This window comes from Epinephelus fuscoguttatus, linkage group LG18, assembly GCF_011397635.1.
Source record: "Epinephelus fuscoguttatus linkage group LG18, E.fuscoguttatus.final_Chr_v1".
NCBI classification, from domain to species: domain Eukaryota; kingdom Metazoa; phylum Chordata; class Actinopteri; order Perciformes; family Serranidae; genus Epinephelus; species Epinephelus fuscoguttatus.
In genome coordinates this window covers 424,290-438,074 of record NC_064769.1, presented here as the reverse complement: position 1 = coordinate 438,074, position 13,785 = coordinate 424,290, and the positions used below count along the sequence as shown (strand labels likewise).

The following is a 13,785-nucleotide window of genomic DNA, read 5'->3' as shown; positions in this document are numbered from 1 at the left end:
CGGGTAACATTTGATCAAGATTTGTCTTTTAATTCTCATTTAAAGCAAACCTCACGGACTGCATTTTTTCATCTGCGTAATATTGCGAAAATTAGGCCTATCCTGACCGAAAGATGCAGAAAAATTGGTCCACGCTTTTGTTACCTCAAGGCTGGATTATTGTAACTCTCTATTATCAGGTAGCTCTAGTAAGTCCTTAAAAACTCTCCAGCTAATTCAGAATGCAGCAGCACGTGTACTAACAGGAACTAATAAACGCGATCATATCTCTCCTGTTTTAGCTTCTCTGCACTGGATCCCTGTAAAATCCAGAATTGAATTTAAAATCCTACTGTTAACTTATAAAGCTCTAAATGGTCAAGCTCCGTCATATCTTAGAGAGCTCATAGTGCCATATTATCCCACCAGAACACTGCGCTCTGAGAACGCAGGGTTACTCGTGGTCCCTAAAGTCTCCAAAAGTAGATCAGGAGCCAGAGCCTTTAGCTATCAGGCTCCTCTCCTGTGGAATCATCTTCCTGTTACGGTCCGGGAGGCAGACACCGTCTCCACATTTAAGACTAGACTTAAGACTTTCCTCTTTGATAAAGCTTATAGTTAGGGCTGGCTCAGGCTTGTCCTGTACCAGCCCTTAGTTAAACTGACTTAGGCCTAGTCTGCTGGAGGACCCCTCTATAATACACCGGGCCCCTTCTCTCCTTCTCTCTCTCTCTCGTATCCTATTACTGCATCTAGCTAACCCGGCCATTCTGGATGTCACTAACTCGGCTTCTTCTCCGGAGCCTTTGTGCTCCACTGTCTCTCAGATTAACTCATATCACAGCGGTGCCTGGACAGCGTGACGTGTCGCCTGCCAGGTATTAATACATACTTTCAACATATTGTACCGCAGTAACCAGAACTATAACTATAATATTATTACTTCCATTAATGTTGTTGTAAGATACTGTCATTACCTGCATATCTCTCTCTCGCTCTCTCTCTCTCTCTCTCTCTCTCTCTCTCTCTCTCTCTCTCTCTCTCTCTCTCTCTCTCTCTCTCTCTCTCTCTCTCTCTCTCCCTGTGTCATATGGATTACTGTTAATTTATCATGTTGATCTGTTCTGTACGACATCTATTGCACGTCTGTCCGTCCTGGAAGAGGGATCCCTCCTCAGTTGCTCTTCCTGAGGTTTCTACCGTTTTTTTTCCCCCGTTAAAGGGGTTTTTTTGGGGAGTTTTTCCTTATCCGCTGTGAGGGTCTTAAGGACAGAGGGATGTCGTATGCTGTAAAGCCCTGTGAGGCAAATTGTGATTTGTGATATTGGGCTTTATAAATAAAATTGATTGATTGATTGAATTGAAAAATTGATTGATACATATTTGACCACTTATTTTTTGACATTTTTTTGACATCTTCCCTTGCAGTCTTAGAGCAATCGCCACTGATACTTATACATATATATATATATATATATATATATATACATACTATTGAACCATTCAACCAGAAAAGATGGGACTGTGTGGAAGCATATACGGCCGGGATTACGCACTGGGAGAGCGCAGTCACAGAACATCTTGACTTAAGTAGATGGCCCAAATGCACATGCACGCCGTAATATTGATGACCATTTGAGCGCATTCATGTGTCTGATGGATCGTGTCATGCTGCAACACAACATGTGACTGTGCGGTGAGAGAGGCGCGTCGATGTGGAGTGGTGCATGGTTGCCAACATGACCCGGCTACTCTTCATTCTGGAGCTCTGCAAACAGTTGGGCAGCGAGCACATTACTGTGAGTCTTCTGTATGCAGAACACAAGCTGCAAAGTCAGCTCCCTTGCCGACCATCCCCCAGCAGAGGAGGAAGAACCGTTTTGTGAAGGGCAAATGTGCAAAAAAACAAAACTACAAAAATGTGCATGAGGTGCTGCCAAGCAGTGTGTGGCCAGTGCACCATGAAAATGTACAGTGTGTGTGTGTGTGTGTGTGCTACTGTAAATAGTTACCAGTAAATAGAGTGGATGCTCTGTTTGTTTGTGTAAAACAATATTGTTCAAAAATTGTTTATTTCTATCCAAATATAACTTATTAAAATATTCAATATTTTGTCATTGCTGTTATTACAAATTACAAACTACATACTACAACTACAACTAATTGAAAATAGCTATTTTATCAAGTCTTTCTCATCACTTTTTATAATGACAAAAATTAAAAGCTTATCTGCTTCAAGAAATGACAGCTTTGCCAAGTCTGATGCTGTTACAGGATGGGGGGTAAAAATGACCCGCTCTGGCGGTTCTAGGGGGTATTGGAATGTTGGCGGTTCTAGTGTTAAATGTGTTTGTAGCAAATTCTAAATTAGTTAATTAAGAATTTGTCACAGGCAGCTTTCACAAAGTTGATGTAGTTTCCCTATCTTAATAACGCAAAAGGAGCGCACGTGAGATAAAGTGGCGCTGTTTATCTTTGAAGGTGAGGTAGCCCCCACACATCATTAACATTACCATGAATCTTTTTGGTCTTACTGAATGTGTGAATGTGCGATCTGAACAGCTTTCCAGCTCCCACAGTCACACACATCATCACACTGAGTGAACTGTAGGACTTTTGATGCAAACGTTCAACAACACATCGTCACTGTCAATGTCTTAACTATGGCATTAAAGTGACATTTTACAATTCTTCACATTATAAACAAAAAAATTTATTTTGTTTCTAAATTAATGTTAATGTTATTTTAAAATTTAAGTCTCTTAATGAGCAATTTTTTCCAAATGTAATTATTTTCAGGCACTAAATTATTTTCAAAACGTTCTGAGAGACTAACTCAATATTTTCAGATAGGGGAGACCTGGGCCAATTGTAACAAAATTTTAGGTTTTCCATTATAACTAATGTGTTTATAACACTGATGCTGCAGCAGATAAAGGTGGTCAACTTAATAACTTAAATAATGCTGGGTGGCCTATTGTAACCTGTAATAATATTACGCAGAAACAAATTTATATTATTGTACAAAAGTACTGTAACTAATAGGCCAAGCAAAATCTTTAAAATAAAAGTAGTGCAATAAATGTGTAATATTCGCATCAGAGACAGTGGAGAAGATTAATAATGTAGCAAGGGGGGTGGGGGGGGGGGTGTATTTGGCTGGAAGTTGGCTGGACATTGGAAGGCTTCCGGAAGGCTTTCGGAAGGCCTGGAAATTTGAAGTGCCTGCATCTGTAAGAGACTGCATGCAAACTGGACATTTCCTGTGAAAACGAAGTATATTTTGAAAAGACAAAATGCATGTAATAGGCTGAAGTTGAAGTAAAGTGATGAGGTCAGAGTGAGAATGTGCTGTTTCTGGCATTTGGGGTGCTTTAGCGATGTCATCATGTTCCCAGATCTGTTGTGTTGTTATGTTATTATCTACATCTACAATATCATTATGAGCTATTAGAAAAAATGGCTCATTGACAGCTGAAGTAATCAACCTATTACTCAACCTCATCTACTTTTAGTTGTCCTAGGAATAGAATTCTTCAGTACACACGCTTGATTCAAGTACTTTGAGTATATTTGATTTGATCTCTTATTTCTTTCCTTAAAGTATGTGACAGGACCTCCAGTATACAGCATGTCAGATTTCAATTACCCCTTACACACCTCAGTAGTAGCTGAAATCCTAAAATGCCCAATCAAACTACCATGGCAGAGTGATTCCCTATGGTGATACATTCTTGGTTTGTTTATAGTCGAAGTCATGTGTATAAAGCATGCTTCATTAGTTTTGTTTTGTTTGTCAATATCTTTAGAAGTTGCCAAGAACATTATGCCAAGCTTCCATGTTTCCTTTCCATCTCACACTCTGACCTCAGTGAAAAACTCCCTCTGCTACTGTGTCGGGATCATGCCACAAGAGAAAAAACACCGTTTTGTTTTAGCCATCATCCTCTCTTTTCTCCATCACTCCTCGTGTAGTACAATAAAGTGCCTGGGAAGCTCCTGCATTTTGAAGCTTCACAGACAATAATGGATTTGAATAAAGAAAGTGCTTTGCAGGCAACTGACAGTGACCCATGAAATAAAAAGCTACACTAAAACATAACAGCAGTTCAATAGCTGCTGATATCCATTTCTAAACACATATCCATGTGTAATGATGGATGTTCTTACTGAGAAGCTCACCAAACATCACATTGAGCCAATACTACTATAACAACTATGGAGGTTTCTGTCCTTTGGTTAATATTTGCAAACATAAATTACTAATAACTTACATTACTAAATATTTGTCATAATGTTGTTAATGAGACCTCAGCATTTGTTCAGTATTTTCAACTCACCTTTGCTATTTTGACAAAATGGCTCAGTATTTCTGCTCGGATTTTCAGCGTCTGGGCAGTTAAGATTTCTCTCACCAGCCAAAAGCTCACCTGAAACATAACAACACAGAAACACACAACACACATGTCTAGGTGTAATTACAATGCCATCACTTTAGAATTGCACTTACATGAAGTTGTGCACTTGTTCAAGAAAAGCAGCAGAGGACACTGGATTCTATAACATAACATAACTTTGATGACATACTCTGGACATTATGGCACTGTGTAAAGGCTGAGTAGATTAGTGAACAGCGTTTGATGTGTAAAAGTGAAGAAGTTGAATTTCCCCTCAGGGGGATTAATTAAGTATATAAATTAAAATTAAATTAAAATTGGTCGAGTCCCATTTACATGCCCGCAACAGACTGCATTATACAAGAAAGTATTATTTGCACGTTTCATGTTTACAGCACATTATTAAAGGGAAACTTCCCCTATTTTACATGTCAGTATGTGTTTCCAGGTAGTACTACTGCATATGTGAAACCTGTTGTATAAACCCTTTGGTGTGTCAAGAGAGAGCTGTGTGAAGACTGATAAATATGTCACTTGAGTCAGCATCAGTGTGGTCTAAAGACTACAAGTTTGAAAACTCCTCAAAATTCCTACTCCTCATGCCAAATCAAGTCAGTTTTTTTATATAGCCCAATATCACAAATAACAAATTTGCCTTAGGGGGCTTTACAATCTTTACAGTATACGACACCCTCTGTCTTTCGACCATCGATTCTGATGAGGAGCCTGCCCAACGAGGGATCTTACTATGGAGAGGCATGTAATAGAATAAGCAGCTCTGACGTGCTGACGTATTGCGGTAAGCGAGTTGTGTCATTTCCGGTGTTTCTGTGACAGCCTCTCTGTACTGCTCTAGTGAATTCTGCTAGCCTGCTTTCTGCTTTCTCACTTCAGTTGCTTTAACATCTACTTCAAGTCTTAACCCACGCTAGTTCTGTTTAAGCACTTATAGCGCTCCTCCTTTTTACGACTTCCCTGCTAATCTCTTAGCTGTTGTTTGCACGTTACTAGCCTTGGTAGCTACATTAGCTATACAGTTAGCGATGGCTTCTCCCTCTGCTCTTTCTTGCTCGGTGTGCCAAATGTTTAGCTATGCCTCTGCCTCCTTTAGCAACAGTGGTAATTGTATCAAGTGTAGCTTATTTGCTGCGTTGGAGGCGAGGCTCAGTATATTAGAAGCACGGTTAGCCAGTCCCGTGTAGCCGGTGCGGAGCCACATAGCATAGCCTCTGCTAGCGGTCCTCTGGTAACACCCATTCAGCTGGGAGGTTGGGTAACTGTTCGTGAGAGGCGCAGCTCCAAGCCGAAGCCCACGGTTCACCACCAGCCTGTTCACGTTTCCAACCGCTTTTCCCCACTCAGCGACACACCCACTGAGGATAAAATTCTGGTTTTTGGCAGCTCTATTCTGAGGAACGTGAAGTTAGCAACACCAGCGGCCATAGTCAAATGTATCCCTGGGGCCAGAGCGGGCGACACTGAATCAAATTTAAAACTGCTGGCTAAAGCTCAATGTAGATTCAGTAAGATTGTTATTCACGCAGGCGGCAATGACACCCGGTTACGCCAATCGGAGGTCACGAAAATTAATATTGCCTTGGTGTGTGAATATGCAAAAACGATGTCAGACTCCGTAGTTTTCTCTGGACCCCTCCCAAATCTGACCACTGATGATATGTTTAGCTGCATGTCATCATTTAATCGCTGGCTGTCCAGGTGGTGTCCAGCAAATAATGTGGGTTTCGTTAATAATTGGCAAACTTTCTGGGGAAAACCTGGTCTTATTAGGAGAGACGGCATTCATCCCACTTTGGATGGAGCTGCTCTCATTTCTAGGAACCTGGCAAATTTTGTTAGTAATTCAAATCCCTGACAACCCAGGGTTGAGATCAGGACTCAGAGTCGCAGTCCTATACGCGTCTCTGAGCTTCTAGTGCAATTTCCCACCCATAGTTTTCATAGCTTTATACAAATGGTGTCTGTCCCCCGTCTACCTACATTATTTAAATCTAGAATTAAACATAGAGGAGTTGTGCATAACAACCTCATAAAAATTAAAACCTCTTCTGCAGTGATTTCTTCATCTAAATCATCAACGTGTCTCTTAGACCCCATCCCAACTAGGCTACTTAAGGAGGTCTTTCCTTTAGTTCACACTCATATGTTAGATATGATCAATATATCCTCATTAACAGGCTATGTACCACAGTCTTTTAAGGTAGCTGTAATTAAACCTCTCCTAAAAAAGTCCACCCTGGATCCAGAGGTGTTAGCCAACTATAGACCAATATCTAATCTTCCCTTTCTTTCAAAGATCCATGAGAAAGTAGTCACAGACCAGCTGTGTGATCTTCTCCATGATAATAATTTATTTGAGGAATTTCAATCAGGATTTAGAGTGCATCATAGCACTGAGACAGCACTAGTTAAAATTACAAATGGCCTTCTGATTGCTTCAGACAAAGGACTCGTCTCTGTACTTGTTTTATTAGATCTTAGTGCGGCATTTGACACAATTGACCATCAAATTCTGCTACAGAGACTGGAACACTTAATTGGCCTAAAAGGTTCTGCACTAAGCTGGTTTAAATCTTATTTATCTGATCGTTTTCAGTTTGTTGACGTTCATAATGAATCATCCTTACATACTAAAGTTTGTTTTGGAGTTCCAGAAGGTTCTGTGCTCGGACCAATCCTATTCATTCTATATATGCTTCCTTTAGGTAACATCATTAGAAATCACTCTGTAAATTTCCATTGTTATGCGGATGATACACAGTTGTATTTATCTATGAAGCCAGAAGAAAGTAATCAATAAACTAAACTTCATAATTGCCTTAAAGACATAAAAACCTGGATGAGCACCAAATTCCTGATGTTAAATTCAGACAAAACTGAAGTTATTGTTCTTGGCCCCAAACAACTCGTAATAACTGCGTAATATTGCAAAAATTAGGCCTATCCTGACCTGAAAAGATGCAGAAAAATTGGTCCACACTTTTGTTAAATCAAGGCTGGATTACTGTAACTCTCTATTATCAGGTAGCTCTAGTAAGTCCTTAAAAACTCTCCAGCTAATTCAGAATGCAGCAGCACGTGTACTAACAGGAACTCTCTCTCTCTCTCTCTCTCTCTCCCTCTCTCTCTCTCTCTCTCTCTCGTCCTATTACTGCATCTTGCTAACTCGGTCATTCTGGATGTCTCTAACTCGGCTTCTTCTCCGGAGCCTTTGTGCTCCACTGTCTCTCAGGTTAACTCATACCGCAGCGGTGCCTGGACAGCGTGACGTGTGTGGTTGTGCTGCTGCCGTGGTCCTGCCAGATGCCTCCTGCTGCTGCTGTTATCATTAGTCATACTTCTACTGTTATTATATGATTATTGTCACATATGTATACTATCAGATATTCATATATACTTTCAACATATTGTACCACAGTAACCAGAACTATAATTATAATATTATTATTTTCATTAATGTTGTTGTAAGCTACTGTCATTACTGTCTGTCCTGCATCTCTCTCTGTCTCTCTTTCTGTCTCATTGTGTCATACGGATTACTGTTAATTTATTATGTTGATCTGTTCTGTATGACATCTATTGCACGTCTGTCCGTCCTGAAAGAGGGATCCCTCCTCAGTTGCTCTTCCTGAGGTTTCTACCGTTTTTTTCCCCCGTTAAAGGGTTTTTTTGGGGGAGTTTTTCCTTATCCGCTGTGAGGGTCCTAAGGACAGAGGGATGTCGTATGCTGTAAAGCCCTGTGAGGCAAATTGTGATTTGTGATATTGGGCTTTATAAATAAAATTGATTGAAAATTGATTGATAAAGTAACAGTAAACTAATATTATTCACTTTATATGTGCTTCCCTTAAACATCACTATCAGGAAACACCCAGGGACTTTCTTTGTTATACAGATAATAACTAATTATGTATATCCATCATGCCAGAGGAAAACAGTAACAAATCAGTTAGCTAAACTTCAAGCATATCAGGGTGTAAAAACCTGGATGATCTGTAATGTCCTGATATGAAACTCAGACAAAACTTAAGTCTTTGTACGTGGCTCCAAAAAAAAAGGTTTTGTGTCCAGGTAATGATAATCTTAATATTTAGGCTATAATTGCTGCTGGATGCTCAGCAGAGGAGCATGTGTTGGACTTATATGGCTGACCTACCTACCTGCCTTACTTACTTACTGACTTACTTAGTTATTCATATTGGCTTACTGTCCTTGATTAATATTTGTGAAGACATTCCCATATCATATAACTTCATGTGAAAATACTAAACATCGAACAAGACTTTATTAGGTGACCAAAAAGTTACAATTAATTTTCATGAATTGAAAACACACTGAAATAGCAAAACCTACAGCTATGCCTATACTGTATGACGCTAGGGTTACACCATAATTACATTACATAACTGACCTACCGTGGTTGCTCCTTGTCAATGGACCGCATCCTTCTGTCACTCAATGTCCACGTCCTTAATTATGCTTAACTTATAGTTACTCTACTGTTATTTTCTGAAAAGCACTTTGTGATTAAAGGTTATTTAAATAAATTTAAAATGTACATTATTTATTTAAAGTAAAGAAACTGACTATGGTTGCCAACTTTGTGTGATGCATTATCTGTTTCACAAACTAAAATGATTTCATATAAAAAAACAAGGTGATTGAGCAAGGAAACATTTGCTTGAGAAATTTTGTAAGACGTACCTGGTTGAACCTGCGTGTGAATGCAACCACATTGGGGGCCAAACTGTGTTTCTCTTTCCCATTCCATCCGCAGCTGGCCAGCTCCTGCCAATCAGAAAATCACATTGCATACCAGATTTAAGGAATCTGTAACAATAACCAATACCACGATGAGTGTGGTAACAGATAACAGAGCATGAGGCAGTTAAGATTTACCAAAATGGTAGATGATAACAATACCAAATTTCTTTGACTGGAGCTGAGGACAAATCTGCACCCACATAAAATTCCCTCAAATTAGATTATATTCAGGAAAAATCCTAATGAACTTCTCCCTTATTGTCCCCTCAGAGCTGTTGCCTTGTCAAGGTGGGAAAGAATACAAGTGCCAGTATTCCCTCTGGCAATTATAGTGATAAGTCATCAGGAAGCAGTTTTTCATTGTCCTAACCACTGTGCGTCAGCACACCTCATTCGCCGTGTTCTCATGCAGAACATTAATGAACAAGGAAATAAGACTAACAAGACCAAGAGTGTACAGCCTTCATATCTGAAATCTGGGGCTAATCTTAAAAAAACACACCAAGCACTAAAATAGGACTTTGATGAAAAAGCAATATTAGCTAATTCAAACCAACCACTATTTTTCTAAGCTACATGTGGAGCACTTTGATTGATTAATGGATGTTTCTTTTGAACATGTTAAAAAAATAAAAAATAAATAAAATGAATGATAACCTATGACAAACTCAATGAATACATTCTCATAAACAATGAAAAAAGGGTGTAGGGAAGTGGCCCTCAAATGGCAGCCGCCTATTTGCGGACCGTGAACTGAACACCTGACTCCTTCACTGTGTGTGTTTTGGTTTGGTCAGCACATGTAAATGGGCTGTCATCTCCATGCCAACGATGCGCTGATATGCTGTTAGTGAGAATGGCACTTTTTTACTTTCGCTTTTGAAGCAGTACGCTTATCGATACTTTGCCAGCAGTAGGAGCCTAGACTGAACAACACTGCAGCTGTTAAACAACATCCGAGGGAAAAAACAAACAGAAGTGGCTGATTTTAACATTTCTTTTAACTGAATTGGAGAGTAGCTACAAGGATTTTGCGTAATGGGATGCCGCTGAAGAAAAAGAAATGGTAATTTTCAGAGGAAGGTAACTCTATACTACTATACAAGCTGAACACTGACCACTTTAAGTTATATCAAAGTGTCATTTCTATAGTTTTATACTGTTCATATATATATATATATATATATATATATATATATATATATGTATATATATATATATATACACATATATATATACACATATATATATACATACATACATATATATATATACACACACACATATATATATACACACATATACATATATATATATATATACAGTACAGGCCAAAAGTTTGGACACACCTTCTCATTCAATGCGTTTTCTTTATTTTCATGACTATTTACATTGTAGATTCTCACTGAAGGTATCAAAACTATGAATGAACACATGTGGAGTTATGTACTTAACAAAAAAAGGTGAAATAACTGAAAACATGTTTTATATTCTAGTTTCTTCAAAATAGCCACCCTTTGCTCTGATTACTGCTTTGCACACTCTTGGCATTCTCTCCATGAGCTTCAAGAGGTAGTCGCCTGAAATGGTTTCCACTTCACAGGTGTGCCTTATCAGGGTTAATTAGTGGAATTTCTTGCTTTATCAATGGGGTTGGGACCATCAGTTGTGTTGTGCAGAAGTCAGGTTAATACACAGCCGACAGCCCTATTGGACAACTGTTAAAATTCATATTATGGCAAGAACCAATCAGCTAACTAAAGAAAAACGAGTGGCCATCATTACTTTAAGAAATGAAGGTCAGTCAGTCCGGAAAATTGCAAAAACTTTAAATGTGTCCCCAAGTGGAGTCGCGAAAACCATCAAGCGCTACAACGAAACTGGCACACATGAGGACCGACCCAAGAAAGGAAGACCAAGAGTCACCTCTGCTTCTGAGGATAAGTTCATCTGAGTCACCAGCCTCAGAAATAGCAAGTTAACAGCAGCTCAGATCAGAGACCAGATGAATGCCACACAGAGTTCTAGCAGCAGACCCATCTCTAGAACAACTGTTAAGAGGAGACTGCGCGAATCAGGCCTTCATGGTCAAATAGCTGCTAGGAAACCACTGCTAAGGAGAGGCAACAAGCAAAAGAGATTTGTTTGGGCCAAGAAACACAAGGAATGGACATTAGACCAGTGGAAATCTGTGCTTTGGTCTGATGAGTCCAAATTTGAGATCTTTGGTTCCAACCGCCGTGTCTTTGTGAGACGCAGAAAAGGTGAACGGATGGATTCCACATGCCTGGTTCCCACTGTGAAGCATGTAGGAGGAGGTGTTATGGTGTGGGTGTGATTTGTTGGTGACACTGTTGGGGATTTATTCAAAATTGAAGGCACACTGAACCAGCATGGCTACCACAGCATCCTGCAGCGACATGCCATCCCATCCGGTTTGCGTTTAGTTGGACGATCATTTATTTTTCAACAGGACAATGACCCCAGACACACCTCCAGGCTGCGTAAGGGCTATTTGACCAAGAAGGAGAGTGATGGAGTGCTGCGGCAGATGACCTGGCCTCCACAGTCACCGGACCTGAACCCAATGGAGATGGTTTGGGGTGAGCTGGACCGCAGAGTGAAGGCAAAGGGGCCAACAAGTGCTAAACACCTCTGGGAACTCCTTCAAGACTGTTGGAAAACCATTTCAGGTGACTACCTCTTGAAGCTCATGGAGAGAATGCCAAGAGTGTGCAAAGCAGTAATCAGAGCAAAGGGTGGCTATTTGGAAGAAACTAGAATATAAAACATGTTTTCAGTTATTTCACCTTTTTATGTTAAGGAAACATGAATTCCAAGCAGAGCATGATCGCCCCTCTTCAGAAACTGAGCCGCAAAGCAGTTTTCCAACATGATAATGACCCAAATCACACCTAGAAGATGACAACTGCCTTGCTGAGGAAGCTGAAGGTGAATGTGATGGACTGGCCAAATATGTATTAGGGATGTAACGATATGGAAAATTTGATATCTCGATTATAGTGACCAAATTATCATGGTAAACGATAATATTGCAATATTTTTTCAAGCGCTGTAAAATGTCCAAAAAATAGATATATTGAAATAACTTCACTAAATCTTGTAACTTCCTTATCATACCAAAATGTTAACAGCCAAAATCTTATATTAAAATGAAACTTTCACATTAAAGGGGCAAGGGATTGGCACAGCAACAGAAAATTTTATTTTAAATGAACAAAATATGTAAGCAAATTACAGGAACAAAGCTTATTTGTCTGGTGCATCTTAACTGTCAGCAAAATATGTAAACAATTTATATGGCATGAGAGGAAAAATATATATTAAACAAAACAATGCTTTGCAATGGCCAAGTCATATCATCTGACCTGAATCCAATTGAGCATGCGTTTCTCTTGCTGAAGCCAGGGAAGAAACCCAGCATCTGGTGATGTCTATGTGTCCAACACTTGAGGCAGTCATTGACTGTAAAGGATTTGCAACCAAGTATTAAAACTGACTGTTTAATTGATGATTATGTTAGTTTGTCCAAATACTTATGAGCCCTTAAAGTTGGGGGACTGTGTGAAGAAATGGTTGTAATTCCTACACGGTTCATACTACATTTTTGAAAAAAGCCTTAAATGAAAGCTGAGAGTCTGCACTTTAAGCAGGTATTCATTGTTTCATTTAAAACCCATTGTGGTGGTGTACAGAGCCAAAATGATGACAACTATATCATTGTCCAAATAATTATGGACCTGACTGTATGTATACATACATACACACACACACATATTATACATATATATATATATATATATATATATATGACATGACATGAACTACCAGAAATGAACTCCTCAAACAGTACACCACAGCTGGAGCTATGGGTTTCCTATAAGATGTGGTGTTGACAGTTCTAAGTGGTAATGATACTCAGGAGACTAATCACTTGACAAAATGGGTCAGGCTTACCTCTGGATGTATCATTTTGAAGACTGGTGCATCCATCAGAGTGATCTGGCTCTGACATAACAAGAAAGAAATCCGTATCATCTTCCAACATAAAGGACATTAAAGAAATGGTACATATACTTATTATAATAATAATATGTAATAATTATTATTTTTATTATTATCATTATTATTGGTCATAAGTGGAAATGCTGGGCTGGAAATAACTGCTCAAGATCAAATATCAAATACTGTAAATTAACATAAACATCTTGATTAAATGTTTAAGCTTTATTGGAAGCACCTAAACCTGCACTTTCTCTATTTGTCACTATAGCAGACACAATATTTGAAGCTAATATGGAGTCATTGACTGTAAAGGATTTGCAACCAAGTATTAAAACTGACTGTTTAATTGATGATTATGTTAGTTTGTCCAAATACTTATGAGCACTTAGAGTCGGGGGATTGTGTGAAGAAATGGTTGTAATTCCTACACGGTTCATACTACATTTTTGAAAAAAGCCTTAAATGAAAGCTGAGAGTCTGCACTTTAAGCAGGTATTCATTGTTTCATTTAAAACCCATTGTAGTGATGTACAGAGCTAAAATGATGACAACTGTATCATTGTCCAAATAATTATGGACCTGACTGTATTTCAGTTGAATA

General features: G+C 39.0%; 1 protein-coding gene across 8 annotated transcripts in view; it reads right to left on the bottom strand.

The window, feature by feature from the left end:
* Positions 1–13,785, bottom strand: part of ralgps1 (Ral GEF with PH domain and SH3 binding motif 1) — a 315,193-nt gene that overhangs the window by 251,399 nt on the left and 50,009 nt on the right. For 7 of the 8 annotated variants that reach the window (XM_049604029.1, XM_049604031.1, XM_049604030.1 and 4 more), the window contains 3 exons: positions 13,137–13,187; positions 9,099–9,182; positions 4,320–4,409 (listed from right to left, as the gene is read on the bottom strand). In XM_049604029.1, coding sequence (XP_049459986.1) covers positions 4,320–4,409; positions 9,099–9,182; positions 13,137–13,187 — 225 coding nt within the window. Of the gene's footprint in view, positions 1–4,319; positions 4,410–9,098; positions 9,183–12,547; positions 12,645–13,136; positions 13,188–13,785 lie in introns of all 8 variants that reach the window. The other variant, XM_049604033.1, reaches the window with a different exon arrangement.